Source organism: Ambystoma mexicanum, chromosome 1q (genome assembly GCF_040938575.1).
Source record: "Ambystoma mexicanum isolate Mex_15411 chromosome 1q, UKY_AmexF1_1, whole genome shotgun sequence".
Lineage (NCBI taxonomy): Eukaryota > Metazoa > Chordata > Amphibia > Caudata > Ambystomatidae > Ambystoma > Ambystoma mexicanum.
The window spans coordinates 843253371-843280658 of record NC_090922.1 but is presented as its reverse complement, the minus strand read 5'-3'; the positions used below and the strand labels follow the sequence as shown (position 1 = coordinate 843280658).

At 46.6% G+C, this 27288-nt stretch overlaps 1 protein-coding gene across 3 annotated transcripts in view; it reads left to right on the top strand.

The window, feature by feature from the left end:
- The window catches only part of AXDND1 (axonemal dynein light chain domain containing 1), an 871721-nt gene that overhangs the window by 634084 nt on the left and 210349 nt on the right, over positions 1 to 27288 (top strand). For all 3 annotated transcript variants that reach the window (XM_069641478.1, XM_069641476.1, XM_069641477.1), the window contains one exon: positions 6546 to 6760. In XM_069641478.1, the coding sequence (XP_069497579.1) occupies positions 6546 to 6760 (215 nt within the window). The remainder of the gene's footprint in view (positions 1 to 6545; positions 6761 to 27288) is intronic.

Below are 27288 nucleotides of genomic sequence, written 5' to 3'. Positions count from 1 at the left end.
AGTGCCCCGCATTCCACCCGTGGTCAGGAAGGAAAATCACGTCCCTCAACTACTCTTGGAGGTGAGGGCGTTGCTCAGAAAAGGTGCCATCGAGCTCGTCCCGAAGAGGCTCCGGGGCTCCGGAGTATACTCAAGGTACTTTCTAGTAAAAAAGAAGACAGGAGGATGGCGCCCCATCCTGGACCTGCGACGGCTGAACAAATACATCAAGGCACAGAATTTCTGGATGGTCACCCTCCAGCACGTGCTGGGACAACTGGAGGAGGGTGATTTCCTGTCGTCATTGGATTTGGAGGATGCGTACTTCCACATCCCCATTCTGAAAGGTCACCGAAAGTTCCTCAGGTTCGTGGTCCAAGGACGGCCCTACCAGTTCAAGGCCCTCCTGTTCGGATTGAAGTCGGCATTCAGGGTGTTCACCAAGTGCCTCGCACTCGTGGTGGCGCGGCTGCGCCTTCAGGGGATCCTACCTGGACGACTGGCTCATCCGAGCATTGACAAGGGAGCTCGCCGTGGATCACACAGCAAAGACCGTCTAGCTGCTCTCGGACCTGGGATTCTCCATCAACTTTCCCAAATCCCATCTGGTCCCGTCGCAAGTCGCGCTGTTTCTGGGAGCAAAGCTCGACACAGTGGCGCACCTAGCCTCACCGTCGGAAGAAAGAACGAAGGCCATCCTGGGCAAGATGCAGCGCCTGCTGGCCACGGACATGGCCAGGGTGAGGTCCATCAAGTCCCTCCTCGGGATGATGTCCTCTGGCATATATCTTGTGCGCCTGTGCAGGCTTCGGATACGCCCTCTTCAAGAGTTCCTCGACTCCCGCTGGATCCAAGCGATGGTCAGCTTCGAGGACAGGATTCCGCTCGACGAGACCTTCCGACGAGCGATCCGATGGTGGGGCACCCGCGCTCATCTGACGGCGGGCACAGACTTTCAGACCCGATCCCACCAGATAATGGTGGCGACGGATGCCTTCCTGGAAGGGTGGGGAGCACACACTGGAGATCTTCACGCAAGAGGCCTTTGGCTCCCGGAGGAGAAGAAGCTCCACATCAACATCCTGGAGCTCTGTGCAGTGAATTTTCACCGACAACACCACCACCACGATGTTCTACACCCGAAAGCAGGGAGGAACCAGATCCCCAGCCCTCTCCAAGGAAGCCCAGGATTTGTAGCATTGGGCCGTCACCCAAGGGATGTTTCTGGTGCCCTTTCATCTGGCAGGAATAAAAAACACCATTGCCGACTCACTCAGCAGGGAGCTGCGCTTGTGCCACGAGTGGGAACTACGTCAGGATCAAGTGGATCGACTCTTCCGATGATGGGGAAAACCCCAGATCGACCTGTTCGCGACGGCGACGAACTCCAAGTGCCAGAGGTTCGCCAGCAGGTTTCCCCAGCCGAGGAGCATGGGCGATGCTTTCTCGTTCCCCTGGGAAGGCCTGTTCCTTTATGCGTTACATCCGTTGCCGTTGCTGCTCCGACTCGTCAACCAGCTCAAGAGGTCCCGGTGCAGGATGATCCTGGTTGCACCGGCGTGGCTGAGGCAGATCTGGTTCCCAGACCTTCTGGACTTGTCAGCGTCCCCACCAGTCAAGAGCCAACGGACGCGGATCTTCTCTCCAGAGAAGGAGGTGCCATACTTCATCACGACCCGGAGTCGCTGAACTTGCAGGCCTGGCTCCTGCAGCGCTAGAGTTTGGACGGTACGATATCCCGGCTGACTGCAGAGAGGTCCTTGCAAAAGCCAGGGCGTCCTCAACTCTCAAGTGCTACGGACATAAGTGGAAGAGGTTCTCTGTCTAGTGCCGTGCACAGAAGATTAACCCTCTACTGATTACGGCCCCTCAAGTGCTGCCGTACCTACTGTCGCTGGCCAAGGCTGGACTGGCTCACGCCTCCATCAAGATACATCTGGCTGCGATCTCCAGATACACCTGAACCACAGGACGGGCGTCCTTGTGGTCCCATCGCCTGGTAAAGGAATTTATGAAGGGACTGTTCCGATCGTTCCCGCCGGTGAAGGCCCCTGCCCCGGCGTGGGAACTCAACGTGGTGCTGACCAGGCTCATGGGGGCGCCATTCGAGCCCCTGCATTCGGCGCCGCTGAAATTCCTGTCATGGAAGACTGCGTTTCTTGTGGCCATAGCGAGTGGGCTCTTGTCTGGTGTGCCCCTGCTGGACATCTGCAGGGCTGCTACGTGGAGGTCGACGCACACCTTCACGAGATTCTACTGCGTCGACTGGGATTCCAGGAAGGAGTCCAGAGTCGGCCAGGCAGTGCTGCGTAACCTGTTCGCTTAAGGTGAGCCTGGTGAGGAGGTAAGAGATGCTTAATGTTGAGTTTTATGTAATGCTTAATGTTGAGCCTTGCCACCTCCCGTGGTTGTGCATGTGTACTGCTATGTATTCTTATATTCATGAGCATGTGAATCCATGCCAGACCCCATGCTGGAGAAGGAACAAGTTACTTACCTGTAACTGTTGTTCTCCAGCATGGGTCTGGCATGGATTCACAGGCAAACCCTCCCTCCTGCGCCTCTACAGCTCTTCGCTTGGTCATACTGCCACTTTGCGTGCTATCAAATCAAATCTGAAGATGGCTACCAGAGACGGGGTTTAGGGAGAGGGCAGTCATTGGCTGGGGGCAGTATGACCCAGAGACCAGTGATTGGTTACTACTGAGAAAGACAGATCAGAAACTAAACTGATACTGATTTTTTCTTTACCAAGGATTCCCGGCCTGACGACGGGGAATATTCATGAGCATGTGAATCCATGCCAGACCCATGTTGGAGAACAACAGTTGCAGGTAAGTAACTTGTTCCTTACTCTTACATACAAGATTTATGTTCAAAGGAAACCATTGTGAACTTATTTACACTTCTCTCCAATCTCACAAAATGTGAATGGTGCACCTAGGAAGAGAGCTAAGGAAATGTATTTATTTATTTCAAATTCTTGTAAAGCACTCCACGCCTGCAGACCTCAGAGCGCTACACAATAACCAAAAACGTACAAACACACACATAGTACATGAAAACAAATACATGGGAACCACCCAAAAAATTGATGGGGAAAAACTAAGGGAAATATAGACTAATACAGATGATTAAGTCTCAGACTAGATTTGGCGGTAGCCTTGCCGGTAATACAGGCAGGCTGCCGCCAAACTTGCCAATTTTACCGGCGCCTGGCAATGGGGAAATACAGGGCTATTACAGCCTTGCCGGACCCTGTATTTCCCCATTGCCAGGCGCCGGTATTTTCTACTCCCCATTCCCATTTGAGTCCCATTGGACTCAAAGGGAATGGGGAGGCTGGTAGCACCGGCACCGTTCATAACTCTGAAAGGCACCCACTTGCAGAACTCGTAGTTTGCCGGTCCGGTAACAACGGTACCGGCAAGCTTACTGGTACCATTGTTACCGGACCGGCAATCTTGTAATGAGGCCCTATAAGTGTTAAATTTGAGGATCCCATTGGCAGATATGTACACAATCTTAAAAAGCCCGGGAGGTTACTGGTTCCACAGCCAACCACAATGCAATCCCTGTTCTTCAAGGTACTCCAATTGTCAATTTTAACTCTACGTAGAAACTTCAAATCAAGGCTTCGGACTATGCCCGGACCAGTACTAAGGTGAAGCTATGCCAGAACTTTATTACGTAGGGCTTCCCGTGGTACTCTCTCCCAGGGTTCATCCACAGTAGTAATTATGAATTTCCTATGGCCCTTAACCAGGTCTCTAGTTGTAACATCCTTAGGGATAGACATATGCTCCTCAGGTTAAAAGATTTGGGAGCAGAATCCACAGACCACAGACCCCGATCTGTTTTTCTGGTGGGAGAGGGAGGTACGATTAGCCAACTTTGGGGACTTGGAGCTAGTGGTAGTTGTCCCAATGGAGACAGACTTCGCTGCCGACCTCGCAGTAAAGTTCGGGCAGGCAAATAGACCCAGGGTGGCTTGATCCTGGTTATTAGAATGCTTGAACGTTAAGTCCGTTTGACAAAAACTATCCACTTTGTTGGTGGCCTCGCATGATTCCGAAAAAACATGGGAATCAGAAAGGCAGAGATTCACGGTTTAAACAAATGTTGACACTTCACAAGTTTCTGGACATGTTCCAACTATACCGTAAAATCGCTAAAGTTAGCACGCTTATTAAGTTCAAGAATAGTCTTTGCCTGAAAAGTTTCCAAGTCTCATATTTGATTAATTTGATTAATGCTAAACATGGCCCAGGGTGTGTTTGTCATGCTGCCTGGCGTTTAACAAAATAGGAGGGAACCTGCTACTTTCATTATGAAGCAGAGGGGCCACCATCTTTACAGTGAAGTGCACAGCGCAATTGTATATGCAAACACATAGAACATCATACAGTCAGCAAAGAGATGTCCCACAGAGGGATTTGTCACTAACCAAAGAAGAACTCAACCGATATCTCTTATCCAAATCTGTTCCTGTAGGTCCAATTGCAAGCACATTTTTTTACATGAAATTCAATCATCACTTTCATGGAGGTGGTGCAAACACGGTGGGCACTTCACACTCCATAATAATTCCAATTCCGATTGCTATTCCTTAGTGAGGAGCAAAGGCAAGAAATGCCTTGCAATACATTAGGCACTGAAACTGCAAAAGCTACAACAACCTCGAGGTGCGTGTGGAACTGCCTCTCTATCACATCCACACAGCAGTTCCCATCACTGCAGATGACATCTAGTAAGGTAGGTAGCAGAATCTACAAATAACCCCATCAACTTCTCAACGGGGTAGTCATTGAGACTGCGGTAAGTTACCCAGTCTCTGGAGACTTTGAACTCTAAAGACATCTCTGTAGTTACATTCACAGCCCTGCTCTAAGTGACAGGATGCTCAGTGTCCACACTGACACCAGGAAGTGCTTGGCCCGACTGCTGACTCTGCCCCATAATGTAGTTTATCCATGTGTCTAGCATCTACTCCATGAAATTCATATTTGATCTATGGCTTCTTAGAACATAGGTTTCTGCTAGTTATATCGGAATATTCATTTCTATAAGCCAAAAATGTAAGAGCCCCTCTGCTGAGAATGAACATGGCTGAAATTGCCTGCTCTGTGGGGAGGTGCCTACAACCACTTTTTAGCCCACTGTTCCTATCCAGAGGAGAAATATCAATTTGTATATCAGTCTTGTTCCTCGTATAAAGACGTTCCATCACAGAAATGTCTTCGCTGGTAAGGCACGATGTGGGCATCTTCCCACAGACCATGCTATTTAAGCAGTGTTGGTCCTCAGAAGGGTGTACTCACATTTTTGGTTAATTGTGAAAGACTGGTTTTTCACCCTACACCATTAAGGGTAATCCAGATGTGGGCCCCCTGTTCTCTACATCTTGCTCAATATTTCTAGAGACACAGCTTCACCTCACTGAAGACATCCAACAAGGTAGACACACATGTGAGGGGTTGCTGTTGATTCTTTTGTTTAGAGAAGAATTGCCTAGCATTTTGGCGCAAGAGTGCCCATGTTGGGGAGGGCTGGGTGGGCTCAGACTGTTAAGCGAATAGCTATTTCTCCTGTGGTAAGGCACATTGAACTAAATGTAATTGTACGCCCTTCTGAGTTGGCTGCTTCCCACAGAACAATCTAGTTAAGCCATTGTTGTCCTCAGTATAGAGGGTCCAACATTTCTGGCTAATACATTTCTATTCATTGTCACGTGTGTGGTTAGGGTTCCAGCCGTAGGGGGTTTCATGAGTCTTATGGATTGGAATCGTTCATCATCTGCTGAGAGAAATGCAGGGTTCTCTATTGTGTACATTCTTGAGATGCTCTGTGTAGGTTTTTAAAGGATTGACACTATTTATAAAATGTAGACCAATTCTAGTACTAAATAGAATGTGGAAGCATCTTTATGCTTGATTTTATGATGCCAGTATGGGATGATATTGCTTTCTTTGTTTTGTATGATTTAATTAGTTCCATTATTGCTATATCCTCTAAGTGAAAGTGATCAGCTCAAACAAAAGGTCTCTCTTTTAGGCAAGTGATAGAGATATAGGGCCTCATTCGAGTTTGTCGAAGGAGTAAAGAATTGGTGGTAATGCTGTTAGCCGCCCCATTTTTTGGCAGTAATAGTATCACCTCCAATTTAACCGTGCTGTGAAATCCAGAGTTGTATGTTGAAGTGGAGGATTTACCTCCAGGATCATGTTTGAGGTAAATCCTTCACTTTAAAGCCAAAAATCGTCATAATTAGAGCTGAGGAATTACTGCTGGAGGGAATTCCGCCAAAAACCCCATGGAGTCCTATGGACTTCAAAAATGGGGACTAACACTGTCCTACCACCACTTGTAATCTCTTGGTAAAACCACAGTGCCAAGTGGCGGTAACGGTAACCAATTTTGGTGGTAATTTGGCAGAATTGCCACCAAGCTTGGAATGAGGCCTGCACTATTTCCCTTCTCTTAGGAACAATACTAGGGTCTGTAAATATGTCTGTCTGTTTTGAACATCTGTTGAGTATCATCTAATGGATCTTTGTGATGCCCAGGTGACTCAACTCCACACCTCCATGGTCCGGTGGATGGTAAACTTGCTGATCTTCCTCGCTCCTAACTATCCTTCGTCTGATGCAGTCATACCAACAGTTACTGCAGAGTTTCCAGATGAAGGCATGCCCACGCAAGGAGCAAGCATGCAAGAGCTGGAAAAGGACGCCCGGTCACTGACCCAGAAGCTGAACCGGTTCTCATCATACATAATCAGGTGTGGAAATCTCTCTCTGTTCTTTTTCCATCTAAACGGAAGATATGAACCTCTAAAGCAAACTGCCAATTTTTGGGTGTAGAATGCTATCTCTATTTTCCAGTGAAATTAAACTGTATTCTCCTATGGGCTGGTTTACAATGTGCTTTTCTCTGCCAAGAAGGAAACTTACCTTCAGTGGTTGTGGTCCAATATTACTTTATTCAGGAGATCATGCATTGGGGCTGCACATTAATCACTTTTAAACACCTGACTAACAAAGGTGTGCCTACTCTGCCTTTTGTTAATGCATGTATTTATTGTAATGTATTTTCATAGCACTTTTAAACAGTGTTATACCATAGAGAGAAAACGAGACAACCATTTTGAACAATATAAACATTATGCAGCCAAAGCAGATTTTTAAGAATAGAAGATACAATTCTCTTGATTAAAGCTGAATACAGACGCAATTTTTAATTGAATTGCCAATGTTGATAGGCCTATATCTAATGGTAAAACATTCCATAATGTTGAAGCTAAAAGCTGAAAAGAAAGAAAATGGGGCACTGCACACGGTGGGCGTTGAACATGAAGCAGGCCAAGAGCCAAACAATTGGGAGGAGGTTGATAAAAAGAAATTAAACCAGAAAGTTGAACAGGTGCAAGACCATGAATACATTTAAATAATATGCACAATACATTATATTGATACCTGTAAGTAATAGGTAACTAACATAGGTGAACAAGGTTTAATGAAATACATGAGGGTAAAAATAACATGCCCGCCCTGCAACGTCCCAAATGTGGAAGGCGGTTCAGGCTGCGCATATTCTATTAGTATGGATAGCTAGCTAGTTTAGTGTCAGTATTTGTATTATTTGTTTTAGCTTCTGTATTTACGTGTGAATTGCAGTTAGTTTGGACACATTCTAGAAAGCATTATAAATGGAATGAGGGGCAGCAAAAGATACTGGCGCTTAGGTTTAGCAAGGATCACTAAATTAGATTGTCTTTGTTGTAGTGGAAAGAATTAGATTGTGACGCTGTTATATTAGCACAGGCTTTTATTGGTGTTGAGTATATGGCTGAAGTGCAGGGTAGATATTGTTTTGTATTAGCATAAGGGCCACCTGCCACAGTAGCCAGAACATTGCGTAAGGGTGCAGAAGGAGGAGGCCGACACAAAGATGGCCTATTTGTGGACAAATACTTTTATTCAGTGAAAAAGAGAAAAATAAACCTACCTATCCTTATCTCTAGGAGGGGTTTTTCCCTGCCTCAACTAAAAGGTCTAAGGTGACTGTCGGGATGTCTGTCAACTCAAAATGTCCTCCTGTCATGAAAACCTTGCTTCTGACCCTCACACTAGAAACTATAACTAAAGTGGTATTGTTCTGCCTGACCCCAGGAGGATGACTCCCTTCTCCAAGGTTCAAGTTCCTGGTTTGTTGTAACAGTTGTATTCAGTTCAAAACAATCTTGTGTCTCATACGTTGTCAGGGGGAATAGCTCCCATGCCGTGCTAGTAATGTTCCAAACAATACTTCTCACGGGTCTATCAGGGGGAAGGGCTCCCTTCCCCCAATAGTAGAGTTCCAAACACCGTGGTCCTCCCTCTTGGTGGACCAGGAACATTTCTCCCCTTTTCCTGACATAGGTTTTCAGAAAACCTGGGAGAATAACTCTCTTCCCCAGGCCCCTTTTTTATATTACAGCCTTCTGAGTTATCTGTTCTTTCAAACAGCTTGGGGGAATGACTTCCTTCCCCAGGCCTTCTTGGAATTTACTTCCATTCCCGGCTACCAGGAGAATGACTCCCTTCTCCTGGTATCTTGCTCTCAGTTCATCACAACCAGAGGTAATGACTCCCTATCCATGTCTTGTTTCCATCAGGCTTCACACCTATAATACCCAATTCTGGTTTCACCTCTTCTTTGACTTACTCACTTGCTTCACTTCCCTGCCAAGTACTACCTCGAGGAAAATCACTCGTATCTCTTACTGGTATTGGGTCCCAGACCCTGGTTTCTCTTTCGCCTCTTCTTTGAATTGGCCCCCTTGGTTCACTATCCTGCCAAGTACTGCCACGAGGAAGAAGACTTTTATCTTGCTCTCTATCATGGGGGTTCTCAAACCTTTTCTGATGGTTAGTGGCCTTGGGGCTACCACCAACCTGAGGAAGACATCCTCGGATGCAAAGGTCACACTCTCTCACAATGTGGCCCGTGACTCTTCTCTGGTGGTCAGTGGGGTTTGGTACTATACTGACACGAGGAAGATTTTCTCTCATGCAAAGTTTGTATTTCATTTCAAATCAGGGCACTGGTCTGCCCCCCTGTTTCCCCATGTGCCGTTATCTGGTTGCCAGGAGCTTCAAGTGCCCCCACCAGTCAGCCCGCTCTCTCCCATACCTTCTGGGATCTTCCAGCCACACTGCGATCTTTACTGGGGTCTGCAGTGGCCTTGTCTTGGTCTTCAGTGTCTTCTGACGGCTTCTGGTTTGCTGCGGCGGCTCCTCAGCCTTTGCCCCTTGCATTATCAGCACCTGTTATGAAATGGATGGTCCACCTCCTCCTGGAGACTTGCAGGGTTTGTGTTAGACCTGTGATAGACACATCTCCTCCTCCAACGGTGTCCCGACCTCCAAGGTTACCAGACATTTGGTCGAAAAAAATTGGTCGACCAGACAAATGGTCCAACCAATTTGGTTGAAAACCAAATGGTTGAATGTTTTTATTTTATTATTTTCACCCTCAAGCCCCTTTTTTTCTAAAAAGCCCTTTTTTTTAAAAAACAAAAACCCAAAAAATAAATATATAATTAAAAAACAAAATCGGCCATTTGGTTTTCGACGAAATTACGTCGACCAAATGTCTTTCGACCAGTTTTCTGTCAACCAAATGTCTGGACACCGACCTCCAACCCTTTCAATCTCCCACGTCAAATAGCTTCCGTGAACGCTGTTGCTCCGGAGACGGCTTGACATCTTGTCAAGTCCCTCTTTGGTTTTTAAAGTCTGTACAGGTATGTTTCTTCCTGGAATGCTAGATCTGAGTTCATGGAAGTGCTCTTCCTGCATCCGTGCATTCTCTTCTTGTCAGTACCTGTCTCCTAGATATTCTTCTTCGTCTCACTACTGGAGTCAGTAAATGGTATTTCACAATAGCAAATGGAAGTACTAGCAAGTGGAGGTTGGCTAAAAGATGGTTAAGGGCTTGGGAAGGTTATGTTGGGGATGTTGTGCCTAATTCTACCCAAGTGTTCGTCATCCTCAGAGGAGGAGTCCCTCTCCACAAGATCCTCCCGCATTGTACTACTCTCATGGAAAGGGTAGAAGTGTCACTCCAGGTAGAAGTGACGTCAAACAAAGGTTTGTCACAATTGCCATCTTAAACTAGGCCTAGTTGGAGCTTGCAGCTCTCTGTCAGTAAGAAGCACTAGGCCGCATTTATGAGCTTCTGTCCTGTTCATTTAATTTGACTTTATTCCTATTTTTCTACCCAGCGAGTGTTCAAATGACCAAGGCCTTGGAAGAAAGGGGAAGCACCACACAAACATTGGTTATTGTTGCAAGACTTAGCTGTTGGCAGACTCTTCAGACAGAAGATAGATAACGCTATGCTCCTAACATTAGATACATGTAATAACAGTGAAGGACATGTTTTGGTGTGAACAAGGCCCTGTGGCAAGACCTAGGTAGAGCATTGAACAAGATTAGGGTTGTACTGCTACCATTGAGAAGTGCTAGGACTATTGGAACTGCAACTGACAGGCAAAATTGAGCAAATAAATCTGAGAAATTGGTCCTCAAGTGCAGACCCTCAGCTGCATTTTTATGAAGCCACCTGTTTCCTGAGAGAGATATGGGAGGATGTGTGCTAGGAAAGTAACATATTTCAAGACTGGTGTCACATGAGGTGTTGCCAAATATCCAACCGCAAGGTCTGAAAGTCGCTGAGGGGTGCCAAGTTGTCTTGTCTTATGAGAAAGTAGTATTGCATCTATTTTGTTGCCACAGGGTTTTGACTTTGCTGTTCTAACTCTCTTCAGGATTGGGTCGTGTCGGGGAGGGGGGCATGCACATCATGAAATTGTCCTAGCCAATGGGAAGAGGCCATTGTAGCAGCAGTTATATCAATAATGTTGTCCAATCAAAACTAAGTATTTTTTGCTGACTACACAGTTAGATCATTCGTAGGGGGCGGCATTCAAATGAGGTTACAGAGCAATGGGTTTGGATTGCATGAGTTGTGTTTGCCAATGGGAAATGTGGGATTAACATGTACTTGATATTTGTTACAAATGTTGTTTATGTGGTTATCATCTATAAACACTGGAAACTGAGTAGGGCGTGTCGAGAATGTTTTCTGTTTTTCAGCTCTACGGAGATGACTGACCCTCCTGGACATATTTGCATGTAATAAATCCTGTGTTTCTTGCAAATCTTGCACTCCTTATTTATTCCTATGATTTTTTTTTTTACTCATCGTTTTTGGGCCTACTGTACATTTTTGGTGACCCTGATGTGATTTCCAGGACCCCCCAAGAGGCTGACGGCCACACAGCAGCACATCCTGGGTTGCAGCGTCTACTTGCAGTGACCAATCCATGTGCACACCACAAGGGGTTTCGCAGATGCTGTGTTTTCCCTGAAGGCCTGCCTGATCTCTGGAGTGGGGCGCTGCACCCAGCTGTACAGGCAATTGAGGGGGACACCGCATCAGAGGACCTTGTAGAACACCTAGAACGTGAGTGCATTCTTGCGAGAAAAACAGGAGACGGGATCTATAGTTTTATATGATACATGGGTGAATAAGGAGATAAGGGGAAGCCCTTCAAAGACGAGGGAAGACAACGTTGTGCAATAGTGTATGAGTTTTGACCAATTGAAAGGTGTGAAGCTCCCCTGCCGTGGGGAAAGATGAGATCATAAATAGAAGTATGAGAGAACAATGTATGTGGGGTAGCTAAACGCTGAAAAACGAGGAAAGACCACGCTGTATTCAAAGTGACGGTCCTATGTGGAAAGGGCCCAGTATCCTTCCGGCCTATAATGAAAGGGGAATGAGGACAGTTGAGTGCCCTCATTTAGAGAGAAGGAGAATTTGTGTAAATACATGTGCTTTTTATTGTTGATTTTGTCAATAGTTGTGTATGTAGAAGCATTTTGGTGTGGGGCATTGGCAGCCTAGTGTGGGGACGGGGTCTTTTTATGGTTATTGTATTAGTAGAAGTGTTTTAAGGGGGGGTTCATTTTTGTTTTGTAAAGGGGAACCTTTTTTTAGTGTATTGTGGTTTTGAAGTAAGACGCTGCTGGACCGGTGTCAGGGAGGTTTTTGTTTTAAATAAGGTTGGAGTTGAGAAAGTGTATGGGTACTCTATTGGAGCATATGTGTAAGATGTTCCCACAGTATAGGGAAAAAAATCCTGAAGCACAACCAGGAGTGGGTTCAGGGAACAGAAGACAGAATGCTCAAATCTTGGCCCGAGGAAGGCACACATGATACAACTATATTGTAACACATTTACACACATTTGTTGTCAACATATAAAGGAAAAAAATTGAAAAGTAAGCTTGAATTATGGAAATTTTTCAAAGACGTAGAGGTTGCACCTGATGATAGCACAGAGGGAGCCAATCAGGCACAAGCCACTGCCCCACCTCCTTATCAGTGTTTTCCTTTACAGCCAGCTGCACTGTACACCAACCCACAGTATACATCTCCCACTTAGCACAATAAGGATAGATTAGCAGAGCCGAAGGATAAAACATGGGACCCATTAATTATGGAACTAAAAACTATGGCTCTCAGAGAACTTGAAGCCCAGCTAATGAAAGCAGAGGGAAGAGCTGGGGTGAGCAGGGCAGGAGAAAGGGGCAGAGCACAGCCAAAAGGTACAGACGAGTGGAGGGTAGGACAGATTCTTTTCAAGATCGATAGTAAGGTTATCAAGGATATTAAGGTTGACTCAAGCAAGGAATCTCTCAATCCAGGGGGAGCTCTGCTGGTCCCGCAGCATAGGGACGAACGTCGGCATAGCGTATACTATGATACGATATATAGTGAAGGAGAAGCAGCAGGCGAAGATGAGGATTGGGAGACAGAAGAAAAACAGAGGCAAACCACACATGGGGTCCAAAGCTTAGATCGCAGCCTGGACGAATAGACCTAGTAAAGGGTAAGAAGGCAAGGAAGATATCTCAGAATAGGCATTCCCCTTGCTACGAAAAGGGGCGGGGAGAGCACACTCTGGGCCTTATTATGAGTTGGGCGGTATCCTGGTGCTAATTGCACTGAGATACCTCCCAACACAATTATCGTTACTGCAACTCTGTCCGGTGCAATTTGCGCCAGATCCTGAGTTGTGGTGGCGCTGCTATTCCCCATCTGTTATGAGTCCATAGGACTCTGTTGGGTTTTTCGGCGCTATTACAACTGACGGTAATAGCGCCGGCGGTAATAGCACCGAAAATTAGCGGAAAGCTGGAGATTTAAGCTGGAGGTAAATCTCCAGCTTTCCGCCCAAACGTTGGTTTGGGCGAAGCGGTAATATAATAGCATTACTGCTGCATTTTTGCTGCTCCACCCAACCCCTGATGAGGCCCATGTGCCCTGCCCCCACATGACTCGAAACAACCTACTAAGGACACTGCCCTCCCTTACAGCGGAAGCATGCAAATGGATCTACGCCCTCTGAAAACAAACAGCAGGGATTACGTTAGCTGTAGGAGACATGAAAAGTTGTTTTGCCGCGATTCTAGGGGAGCAGGCGAAAGACATATGGAGAAAGGCGGGGTACCCATGGGCACGTGTGAGCAGTGATACCCACAATGGTGCACCATTTAACAACTGTTGAGCACATGTATCTAAATCATTAAGGAGTGCATATCCTGACATACCTGACATGAATTCCATCAGGGCCCATACAATGAGGGCAGAACCTCACGTTTACCAGATTCAGGAGATGTGGAGATTAGAGAGAGGAGAAGGACCAGACAAGAATATAGCCGTCTTTTATCACATGTTGTGCAGGGGTCTCCCCACAGATGTGCAAAATGATTTAGATAAAGTCGTTGGTATCGAGGCAAAAGGGTGGCCTCAGATACAGGCACACATAGTGCATTTTTATAAGAGTAGGGAAGAAAAGGAGAAACAAATAGCAGAACAAGCACAAAAGGCAGAGGCTAATTTGGCCCAGAAAAGGTACCTAAATTCAGTATGGAAGGGCAACATGTACAGAATGCCCAGCAGGGATGGTCGGAAGGACTAGGAGATGGTGGATGGGAAGCAGGAAGTTACCAGAGGGGAATGGACAATTACCAGTGAGGCAGAGGGAACGGATGAGGAGGAATGCGACCCAGGTTTGGAGGACAGTGATGGTCTTGTGGTTAGATAGGAAATTTTCCACGAGAAAGCAGAGGCAGTCTGCCTTTTTCTCATAACAATTCTAGCAAATCCACATTTTGGCACACCTACAACCCACCATATCAAATGCAGCTCCCAGTTATCCCATGTGTTCCAGGTCCCATGCAATCACAGTTGTTCCAATACTCAGCACCAAATGCCATAAAGACACAAATTCAGCAGCCACCCACAAATCCCCTGCCACAAGGCACAGTAACACATTACACCAGAGCAAGTGTTTTAGGGTGCAGTCCTTTACAGCTTCCAGGCACAAATGCCTATCCTCACTAGGACAGCCGACTGAGAGCCCTGGCGTGCCCATTGCTGTCAATCACTTCCGACCTGGAAGAGGAAACCCAGGGTAGGAGTGAGGATAGGAGATTGAATCTTTGGTTTCATGGTTGATACAGAGGCCACCAAGTCCTGTATCAGGGAAGGCAAGTTCCCCTTGTCAGGTAAAAGAATGGACATACAGGGATTCTCCTGGGCTATTGTATCAGTTCCTTTCACTGAAGAATTACCTATCACTATAGGAACACAGAAGTTGTCAGCACCCTTGTTGTAGTGAAAAGACACACCAGTTAACCTTCTAGGGTGGGATCTCCTGAGCAAGTTGAATATGACCATTGACTTCACTGAGGAAGCTATAGTGTGTTCAACATTAGGTATATATCCTGCTAGAGATGCAGCAATAACACAAGCACTTTGCAGTGACAGCAACATGCAAGTAGTGCCCTTAAACAAAGATATGTTTTTCGAATGGAATGTGTCCTCCCACATATTCCTCATCTGAGCTATATCCTTACTTTCAGCTTTGCTGCTTTGGAAATTTTTTCTCTCTCCACTAGAGGGCGCTCCACTCGAGGCCGTGGCGTCGATGTCCCTCTGCGGCATCCGTCGAGCACCGACGTCATCCTCTGTATAAAGGCCTTGAGCGCACCAGTTGGCCTCAGTTCTGTTTCTCCGTTAGCTTCGCTTCGGATAGTTACAACAGCGCTTCAGTTTCATGTGAATAATGTCGTCTTCATAAAACCCTTCCACACTGAAAACTGGATTCAAGAAATGCCAGAAACGTGGGAAAAAGATGTCGCTGACTGATCCCCATAGAAATTGCCTCTGGTGCCTCGACTCCGACCATCGTATAGATGACCCATAAGGCCTTAAAAGAACAAAGAGGTAAACTGGTGGTGGGGGAGGGTTCCTCGAAGTTTTCTTCGAAGGGGAGAAAAGACTCGGCTGAGTTTTCGATGAAACATCATAAAAAATCTAGATTGAGGAGCATATCAGGAAAGTCCTCTTCTTCGACCTCCAACAAGGCGAAAAAAAAGACGACACCGGTCTCCCTCTTCTTCCTCTTCTTCCTCGACATCATCTGAGGAAGTTATAACATGTCCTTCAAGACATGACTCTCAGACAAAATTGAGAACGCGGCCCAGACCCCCTAAAAAAAGTCTGACGAAGTCCATGCCCCTGCTCACAAGAAAAGTGACAGGGGAAGATCTAAAACAAGAAAATCTGACAAAACGTTGTCGAGGGTGTCATCCAGAAACTTTTCCCAGACACCTCATGGAAAAATCCTACTGGTGCATAAATCGGAGGTATATGTAAAAAAGGTGGCGTCAGACTCTCATACGTCTTCAAATGCTGCGTTGAAAATGTCCTCTGAGCCATCGAGGACGGTCGAGTACAAGGCGTCGATGACTCCACCTAAAAAGACTTTGAGTGTACAGTCGACAGTTTCGAAGGCTCCTTCGATGGCATCGATAGTCTCGACAACTCCTTTGACGATTCCTTTGAAGATGTCGAAGGCTACCTCGACAATATCGAAGGTTGTAGCTACAACATCGACGCCATCTACATGTTTGTCGACACCCACGCCTATGCCAATATCAAAACCTATTCCACCTGAAAAGATCTTTCATCCTGAGAGTAGACATACTTTTTTTTAGGACCATGCCATCCATATACGAAGGAGAGTCATCAGCAGATGAAGACGTTTCTCCTGCTGGTGTTATATTTGGCACAAGACCAGTCCCTGAAGAATTAATTGACCCTCAATCTAAAATACAAGACTTACATGAGTGCTTGCAATCAGCGAGTGGTCTGGATACTTCTCCAGAATAAGAATTTGAAAAGCCTGACCCAGCAGGACATGCTGATGCGGGCTATAGAAAGTTAATGAGTAGAGTTACTGAATTCATGGGATGGGGTAGGAATTAAAGATGATGACATGACTGATATCCTGTCAGGAGGACCTCAGCAAGACCCCATACTTCCCTTTCATGTAGCCTTACAAAGAAGGGTTAATTCTGCATGGGAACATCCTGAAACCATTCCAGCAGTAAATAAGAAATGTGTGTAAAAATATAGACCCTGTAATTCATACCCAGAATACTTGAGCAAGCATCCATCTCCAGAAAGTCTGGTAGTTCTAGGGACCCCCGATAGGGATGATAAAAAGGTTGATGCATGGTCCAGAAAGGTTTTTACATCTGGAAGCATGGCTTTAAAATCCACCAATGTAACTTGCACCCTTGCAAGATTTACATATACTCTGTGGGACTACATGTCAGCGGCAGCTGAGCACATCCCAGAAGGTGAGGAACGTGATGGATTCCTAGCCATAATATGGGATGGAAAGGAGGCTACGGGGAATGCCTTCAATCAGGTTTGGACACAGCTGACAGTATCAGTAGGTCCATGGCATCTGCACAGTGCTACGTAGATTTGCGTGGCTAAGGAAGTCAGGCTTTGCACCGGACGTACAATCCAGGCTTCTTAATATGCCATTTGACGGCTCGAGGTTGTTTGGCAGCAAGGCAGATGAAAGTTTGAAGAAGCTGCAGACCTTCAAAGTGGTGGCAAAATCGCTCAGTGCCGCTATAAGACAACCTCATCAACGCCCCGACACAGGCTCATCTTCCTGGAGGGGTCGTCCCTTTCGATTTTATTCCTCAATTGGAAAAGGAAGGGGACAGGCCAGTCAAAGAGGTCAAAGAAAATGTCCTCATGGCGAGGAAAAGGTTCTAGATCTGCCCCAGCAGCGGCATCTGTCCCTTCAGCCGCTGCTGCAGCTGCCGCAAAACCACTCTGAGGTTTTAACCCACAAGACCCCAGTGGGAGGCAGGATCTCACGGCATCTGAAAGAATGGCGGGGCATTGCTTCAGATGCTTGGGCACTGGAAACAGTATCCCAAGGTTACTGCCTTCCCTTCCTAAAGAAACCTCAGAATCACCCACCAGGATACAACTCTGTCAAACATCCAGATCCGCTCCTGTTGCAGGAAGTTTTAACCCTGCTACAGAAAGGTGCAATAGAACATGTACCTGCAGCGGAGAGGAACAAGGGTTGGTATTCCCCATATTTGCTCATTCCATAGAAAGACGGAGGACTGAGACCCATCTTGGACTTGAGAGACTTGAACAAGACTTGAGAGACTTGAACAAGTTCCTCAGGAAGGACAAACTCAAGATGGTCACACTTTCTCAGATTCTTCAGGTTCTCCAGCTCCAGGATTGGTTGGTGTCATTGGATCTTCAGGATGCTTACTTTCATGTGCCAATCCATCTTAAGCACAGAAAGTACCTGAGGTTTGCGATTAGCAATTCTCACTATCAATTTTGAGTTCTGCCTTTCGGGTTGACCTCTGCCCGAGAGTTTTCACCAAGTTGATGGTGGTAGTGGCAGCAAGTCTCAGGAGAGAGGGGATCCACGTCTACCCCTATCTGGACGATTGGATGATCAGGGCACGTTCTCCAGAACAAGCCCAGGATCATCTGTCCAAAACTTGCCACTTCCTAGGGTTTTCTCTAAATTTCAAAAAGTCAAACATGATACCATCACAAAAACTCCAGTTTATCGGAGCAGTCCTGGATACTTGTTCGGGCAAAGCCTCGCCTCCCGAAGAGAGAGCTCACCACATTCTGCAGATGGTAATAAAATTCCAGAATGCCCAGTATCTACCGGCCTTCGATTTTCTCAGGTTGCTCGGTCTAATGGCATCCGACATTTTTCTGGTGCCAGAAGCCAGATTGAGGATGAGATCCCTTCAATGGGTTCTCAGGACTCAATGGTCTCAATTTTCAGGGGAAATGTCAGATCTATTGCAAGTTCCAACGAGAGTAGCACAGGATCTGCAATGGTGGACTTTCAGGAAACATATACTCAAGGGAGAATCTTTTGGCAACCATGGCCGGAGATAACAGTAGTAATGGACACCTCACTCACGGGATGGGGAGCTCACACCAACGATCTGACAATCAGCGGTCGTTGGTCTCCATTGGAGTCCAAACTACATATCAACCTATTGGAGCTGAGGACAGTCAGACTAGCGCTGAAGGCCTTCCTGCCCTCTGTACACGGAAAGAATGTCCTAATAATGATGGACAACACAGTGGCCATGTACTACTTCAACAAGAGAGGAGGAGTAGGGTCACTGCCACTGTGCAGAGAAGCAAAGCAGCTCTGGTTTTGGGCAATACAAGGAGGGATCTCTCTGTCTGCAGTTCATCTAGCCAGAGAGCAAAACGCAGCGGTGGATGCTCTGAGCAGGCAGAGCACAGTGTCCCATGAGTGGGAGCTAGCTCAGGAAGTCCTTCAAAAGATCTTCGCCCTTTGGGGAACCCCTCAAGTGGATCTCTTTTCGCGACCGGTGCCAACCGGCAGTGCGAACTATACTGCTCAATGGAATTTCCCCTGAGAGGAGCTCTAGGGGAGGCGTTTGTGGTGGAATGGGAATTCTCACTTCTGTACGTGTTCCCTCCATGGAGTCCCTGTGATCCCTCAAGTAATCAAGAGGTTTAAAAAGTTTGGGAAAACCATGATACTAATTGCTCCGGATTGGACCAGGAGAACGTGGTACCCGGACCTTCTGGACATGTCCATCTGCCCTCCAATAAGTCTTCCAAAAAGTGAGGATCTTCTCTCGCAAGATGGAGGTCACGTTCTCCATGCAGAGGTCAACACAGTCAACCTTCACGCATGGCTTCTGAGAGGTTGAGATACAAGGATTGGGACCTTCCGGATGACGTAATGGAGATCTTGCAGAAGACCAGCAACTAAATCTCTGTATCAGTGTCATTGGAACAAATTCAGTAACTGGTGCAGAGAAAAAAATGTGGACCCATTTCAATGTAACATTCCCACAGTATTGTCTTTTCTATTACATTTGGCTAATCTGGGGCTCCAGGTTGGTACGATAAAAGGATACGTAGCAGCGCTATCCATTTTTAAGTGCTCTTCAGAGGAAGAATCTTACTTTAAGATACATTTCATAATTCAATTCTTAAAGGGTCTAAATAATGTGTTCCCCCCCCCCCCCGATACCCTTTCAAGTTCCTGTGTGGGATTTAAACTTGGCTCTAAAGTTCCTCACATGTATTCCATTTGAGCCTTTACATTCTTGTCCATTGAGTATCCTTACTTTAAAAACAATACTTCTTGTGGCAATTACATCAGCCCACAGGGTAAGTGAGTTACAGGCGCTTTCTAGCGGTCCTCCTCACACCATCTTTTATAAAGCTAAAGTAGTCCTTTGAGTAAAACCATCTTTTTTGCCAAAAATTGTTTCAGATTTTAACCTGTCACAAAAAAAGATTGGCAAAAATACATCAGTGTGATCAACTTTTTGTGGGATACACTGGCCGCAAACGAGGACTTGCTGTAACTAAACAAACATTATCTAAATGGATAATTTGAGCTATAACAGAATGTTATAGATTGGCTGGGAAAGAACCACCAGATGGGCTGAGGGCTCATTCAACCAGGGGCATGGCAACTTCGACAGCACTTCAAAGGGGTGTCCCTGTGCAAGATATTTGTGCAGCAGCCACATGGTCATCCATCCACACCTTTATAAAACATTATGCTTTAGATTTGACTTCTTCTCAAGGAGGTCTATTCGCTAAATCAGTACTTCATTCTGGACATGATTAAAATTTCTGTCCTCCCACCTCCAATACAAAACTGCTTTGGGAGTCTATCTAAGATGAGGAATACGTGGGAGGACACAATCCATTGGAAGAACAAGTTACCAACTGTAACATTCTTTCAATTGGATGTTCCTCCCACATATTCCTCATCGACCCTCCCAGCCTACCCCAGAGTACAGTTTATGTGATTTACACTCTAACTTCTTTTAAGCCCTGGGTTAAAAGAGGCACGCCCTTTAACTATAATCCATGGGCTATAATACACGAAAAAACAGAACTGAGGCCAACAGGCGTGCTCAAGGCATTTATACAGCGGATGATGTTGGTGCTCGACGGATGCCGCTGAGGGACATCGACGCCACGGCCTCGAGTGGAGTGCCCTCTAGTGGAGAGAGAAAAAATTTCCAAAGCAGCAAAGCTGAAGGTAAGGATATATCTAAGATGAGGAATACGTGGGAGGAACATCCAATCAAAAGAACGTTACAGTTGGTAAGTAACTTGTTGTTCTGTGGTGTAGCAGTACTGTTAGGATGGGTCCCTGGGGTTCAGGACAAGACACTGCGCATACCTGCTGAATTTCTGTTGAGACCAGCTGTTCCCCAGGAAAGGGCATCATGTACTCATCACATTAGATCTAGAAGCAGTGATTGCGAGGGCAGACAAGGTAATATTGTCTGGTATGGATGAAAATGAGGAGAATGGCCCACTGTTTTGTGCATAGACTCAACCCACCCCCTGAGAGAGGTGTCCGATAGACAGTTGTTCAAAGACGCCGACAATACAGGAGATATGGTGTTTGAAATGTGTATACCTTGTCAGATAACCATAAACCACATTGAAGTACCACACAGTAAGCTCAATGCGATGACATTACCAAGATCTGGAGAGTGTACTGTGAGGGGTCAGAAATGAAAGCCGGACACAAAGTTGTCATGTTTTTGGTTACAGACTTTTATTAACATAAACGGGTTGGAAAAATGCCTCTCTGTCCCTGCTCTAAGAGGAACCAAAAACTAAGGAACTGTCTGTGTCACGATGTTAGAAATCAAAAAGCTGTCCTTGTGTCCAAAACATTCTATCCTGACCATCACACTACCAACAAAATAATAAAGTAAGAAGCAAAAATGTCTTTAGCCTAGCATTTGTGGGGGTGCTGTTGCGCTATCACCAAGGTGGTGGCTTTTGCGTGAGCTCCGTTTTAGTCTGGAGAGTCCTTGCGAATTCCTGTGCTGAAATGTGGCGTTTTTAAAGAGAAATCCGATAAAGTGCCTAATGAGGGGTGAGTGCATGCCTGGCTCTCGTCCTGTGCAGTGGAGAGACCACTAAGGCTGCAGTGTTGGGCAGCGAACTGTGGCAGACCTCAGTGGCATTGACTGGACGGAGCGAGGCCTCTGTGCGGCGGCAGGCCCCGTCTGGTTTTGCAGTGAAGGAGCAGTTGTCGCTGTCGGCGGCTCCGGGAAGGAGAACCACTGGTCAGCTAAGTGTGAAGATGCCATTTGGGAGGGGATCGGCTAGCCCGTCTTGGAGACCGACCCTCTGAGACAGTCTGCAGCGGCGGTTTCCTGTGGCATACTGGAGCCTCTGGACAGTCAGAGGTGAGTGCTGCCCGAGCCGGGTGGTGTTCCAGGCGTGGGATCCTGAGGCAGCCTTGTGGCGGTTGTGCAGAGGGCACAGGGCCCTTGGTGCAGCAACTCCCGTCTTGAAGATTGCAGGACGTGGGAGCCACCCGCTGCATGAATGGCCTGAACACACACGGGAACACAGATCCACTGCACGGTCATTGCCACGTGTGGCACTATATGTTATTCTTATCGGCCACGGCGGCAGAGCTGTGTAAGTGCTCCAGCGGTGATCTTGGACCACAGGGCTGGTGGCTATGCTTGTCTTCTCAGGGCTGCGCCCTCACCACGTGTACGGGACTACGTGGATTGAGGCGCCCGGGACACTTGTTCCATTGAGACATATCCCAGGTCAGTTGGGCTGGCAGACGTGAGGTGCAACTTTTAAAGGGGGCCACCAGCCCATATACTTTGGGCACGCTTGGGATACTGGTTAGAGGCGATGCTGATGTTTGTTATGCAATTGTCTTATTAGTTGATTGATGCTTCTCCTGTATTGGATGCCCAGGCAAGAACTAGGGAGAACCAGATTTTGCACCGACATTTGGGACCATCGCAAGCTGCGTGAGGAAGCCGGATAGTGATGCATCATGCCTAAAGGGGCCGGTCCTAAGAAAAGTGGCTCAATGGACAAATTCTCAAAACCCACCCCGAAACCTGTGGAAATGCAGGCGAAGGTGCAGGTAACCAGGTACAGGTGGAGGGGGTGCTATCCTCACCGCCTATCGACCTCCAAGGTGTCATGACTATTATGCAGCAAGGGTTTGTCTCTATTAATGGCAAACTAGATGACATCACTGTCAATGTCACACCTATTCATGCTCAACTTGAGACGGCAACGCAGCAGATCACAGAGATGGAAACACGAATTAGCACGGTGGAGGAAACCATAACAGCGTTACAGGGAACTGTGCCGTCCCTTGTCAAGGACATGGGCGGCATCAAGACTAAGTGCGAGGATTTGGAGGCGAGGTCAAGGCAGAACAACGTCCGCATTATAGGCATACCAGAGGACGCCCTGAAGGGTGCAATCGAGTCTGCGGTTGAGGAGCTACTGAAAGAGCTCCTAGGCAATCCTGGTTGGTCCCCTCTGTTTTTAGTGAAACGTACGCACAGAGCACTAATGGCAAAGCCAAGGCCAGGGGGGTATCCCAGACCGATATTTGCATGCCTGATGAACTACAGAGACAGAGACCTAGCACTGAGGGCTGCAAGTGAGAAGCTGGAACTGAGGATGGATTCTAGCATGATCCAAATTTTTCCAGACTATACTTTGGCAGTACAGCAAGAAAGACATACGTTTGTCGGCATTGAAAAGCTCCTTAGGGTTCGGGGGAATACCCTACGCTATGCTCTACCCTGTCCGGTTGCGCCTAGAATTTATACATAAGACCTAATTTTTTACATTTCCAGAGGAAGCCACAACATTTGCAGAGTAAAATATTCCGCTCCCTGCAGGGCGGGAGCCACGGGCGAAATGATATGGGGCTGTAACGGATTCTCTCACCCATGGCTATGCAATATGAATGTGTTGATGGCAATGTTGTTTTGTTCTTTTTGTTATGTGTCAAGGAGATATGTTGTTGATGCAGGAAATTCCACTCGAAGCGGTAACAGTCGCCCCCAATGCGAGTGCATATATCTGTTAGGGAGGGAAGGGGGTGGGGGCAGAGGGGTAGGGATACACATAATCAAAGTTCAGGGTACTATGAGGGGGGAGGAGGGCTCTGGGGGGAAGTAGGGTTCTAAATGTAATAAAATTCCACAAGATACACACAGTACAACATGGACTGGTCAGGATGATTTGCTGACAGGGAGGGCTTGATATACTACGGGAATTATGGCAGGGAATGATCTAGGTAATGTTAAACTATGAAGTTGGAATGTGCAGGGATTGGGGATTCCAATGAAGCTGCGTATGGTAATCTCATATGTTAACAGGTTAGGGGTCAAGCTTTTATTTCTGCAAGAGACCCATCTGTTAGATCATCAGGCATGCAAGGTTGGAGACTTACGCTACAGGTCTTACTCCAGTCATTACCATTCGTCCACTTTGAAACTGTGCGAGATGATTGTGGCAGTTTTGTGGTCGTTCATGGGAGGTTTGGGAATCTGGAGGTGCTTTTGATAAATGGTTATGGACCTAATGTGGATGACTCAGAATTTTATGACACCCTATTTCAAAAATGTGCCAATTACCCCACTGCGGCAGTAATTTGTGGAGGAGACTTCAATACTATATTGGACATAAAGCTTGATTGTACCTCATCAGCACCTAGGTCGTTAACAAGTGCTGCACGCACCATCCATACGCACATAGAGGACTTGGGGATGAGCGATGTGTGGCGAACGCTCAAAAAAACACAGCATGCATACACTTTTTATTCTTCGGTGCATGGCATGCACTATCGCATCAATGTATGGTTAGCATCACCCAAGGTACTGAACTGGGTGACCAAGTGCAGGATATTACCTAGAACCTTGTCGGATCACTTCCCGATATTGCTCTCACTAGATATTCCTGAGAATATATTACAGAAAGCAAGATGGTGCTTTAAGGCTGCATCATTGGAAGACCCGGCCTTCCAGGCAAATATAATGCAACATATAGACAGCTATTTTGACATTAATGAGGGGTCAGTGTGCACGCACGCCACTCTCTGGCAAGTGTTTAAAGTTTATATCAGGGGTATTGCAATGTCTACTGAATTTGGAGTACTGCGCGACATTAGGGGCGAATTGAAGAGATGTGAGGAGACATTAGTGAAATTACAAAAAGAAATCCCTGGCGATTCTGGGTATCAGAAAAGACATTAAGGCATACCTAGATCAATAAAGGGAGGCAGCCAATAGAGAATTGTGATATTTTGATAGACCAGCAGCAGCGTGACGATATGGGGAAAAGGACAGACCTGGGAAATTGCTAGCGCAGATAGTGCGTACTGAGAACGGCAGCTCTAATATCCGAAGTATAATTAGGTTGGATTGTACAGTGGCTAACAAGGTGGACAAGGTGAGTGCGATATTCTATGACTTCTATAGGGTCTTATATTCCCCCAAAAGCTTTGCCACGACTACAGAGAAAGATTAATATCTTGCGAGAATCCCACAACACTTTTGTTGGCAGATGCACGCAATGTACTTGAGGAGTCGATAAATTTGACCGAAATCAAGAATGCTATTAAAGATCTTGCGAGTGGTAAGGCCCTGGGGTCGGAGGGACTGGGGCAGAGGTTTATAAGGAATTTGCTGACGTGCTGTCTCCCTGGTTACTATCAGTCTGGTCAGAGGCATTGGAACTTGGAATCCTTCCAGAGTCAATGCGTGAAGCAGTAATTATCTTAATACTCAAGCCAGGTAAGCCCCCAGAAGACTGCGGGTCATACCGACCATTATCCTTAATAAACACTGATGCAAACGTGTTTGCAAAAATGTTGGCATCTAGACCAAACCCGCTGATGCCATATATGGTCCATGAGGACCAGGAGGGATTCATATTGGGGAAGTCGACAGCATCTAATATACGCTGAATGTATAATTTGATTGCACCGATTACACATGACGTTCTGGGGGTCACAGTTTCTTTAGATATGCAGAAAGCATTCAACACGGTGTACTGGTCATTCTTGTTCAAGGTTCTGCACAACTATGGCTTTGGGCCAAACATTATAAAGGCGGTGAAGACTTTAAACACACAGCCGTGTGCTAGAGTGTATGTGAACGGTGTACTTTTCGCCGGCATTAGCTCTGTAAGGCAACACTAGGCAGGGGTGCCCATTGTCAACCCGGTTGTTCCTCTTAGTGATAGAGCCATTGGCTGACCTCATGCGAGCTCTGCACGCGAGCGCTGGCATCAACATCGCCGGGCGAGTGGAACTCATAACATTATATGCCGATGACATAATGATGTATATAAAAGACCCAGGGAAATATTTGCAGAGGATATTAGCTGTGGTCCACGAGTTTGGGAATTATTTTGGCTTGCGCTTGAATAGTGCCAAGTCTGAAGTCTTTCCCCTAACGGATACTACTCAAGAACCAATAAATATGTTTGGGTTCCGGTGGTCGCCCCTTGAATATAAAATACCTAGGCATTGAGGTTGCACGCAAACCCTCCCTCGTTTGATCCCTTAATTATGAATCTGTGATGTCTAAAATGGGCACCAGACTGGAGTGATGGAACCAGCTTCCCATCTTATTGATGGGACGGGTCGCATTAATTAAAATGATCATCCTACCCAAGCTTTTTTACTTATTTAGCAATGTTCCGCTGTGGCCTGGCAGGTCTCTTTTTGTTGGAGTGGCTCGAGCATGCTCCTAATTTGTTTGGAAGGGACAGGTTTTGGCTAATTGGCAATGACTCACATTACCTTATGAGCTCGGGGGCCTATCAGCACCTGATTTTGAGCTATACTACTTGGCTGCCCAGGCACACTATGCGATATACTGGGTGGTGGGAGGACATTGCATATTGTGTTGGAGAGGCAGGGTGGCTTTGACATTACTGATACATATGCTAGCACGGGCAACGGGTCATTATTCACATCAATTGGGCCCAGTGAAAGCCACACAAGAGGCTTGGACTAGGCTAGTCAGGCACCCTAGGAATATAGTGTTATATAACCAAGACATTCCGATTTGGGGCACGCCTTTTTTGAGTGCAGCAAAGGATAAGCAACTGGCAGCACACTGGCGCAGGGCTGGTATATTGCACCTAGGCGACCTGTTCTATGAGGGGACATGTGTTTCATCGGATCAGGTCAAGGAATGCGTGGGGGATGCACCACTTTGTAGACTCCAATACTGCCAGATAAGCTCAGCTATGGCCTCTGTGTGGCCTGAATTCCCACATGATCCTGCATCAAATCCATGCCTTAGCTATGTACTGACTTTAGATGCAAGGAAGAAATAAGTTTGGCACTATATAAACTCGTGCAGATATCCTGGGAGGTGCAGACAATGGACATTAGGAGTAAATGGGAGAAGGACCTCAATGTCACCTAGAAGCTTGTATCATTAAACTCTAGACACAGGCTGATTCACTTCAAGACCCTAAACAGAACATACCTTTCCCCGGCCCGCCTTAGGAAAATGTTTCCCTCCTTTGAGGGGAGGTGCCCCAGGTTTGAAACTTTAGAAGCTGATATATTGCACATGCTGTGGATGTGTCGGCGTTGAGGGAGTATTGGGATGCAATATGTCATGCTTCGAAGAGATTGTGGGCCAGCCTATGTCGTGGGAACCCGCGACATGTATATTGGGATATGTGAAGAGGCTGTACCCTGTGAAGCATAAATTGGTTAATCTTGGTCTTTTGTTGGCAAAAAGAGCCATTTTGATGCACTGGACATGGAAGGAGGCTCCCACGTATGATAATTGGCTCCACAACATGGTTTGGGCTAATGATGAGGAAGAAATGTACACTGGCCTACAGTCACCGGTATGTCGCCCACGGGACATCTGGGGTGCCTTTCAGCAATATTTTGAACATCAAAACACGAAAGAGAAGGGCATTTGACCTGTGTTGTGACGCATAACATGCAAACATATGTCTATGTCAGCAAGCTATTGATGATTGTTTATGACTTGC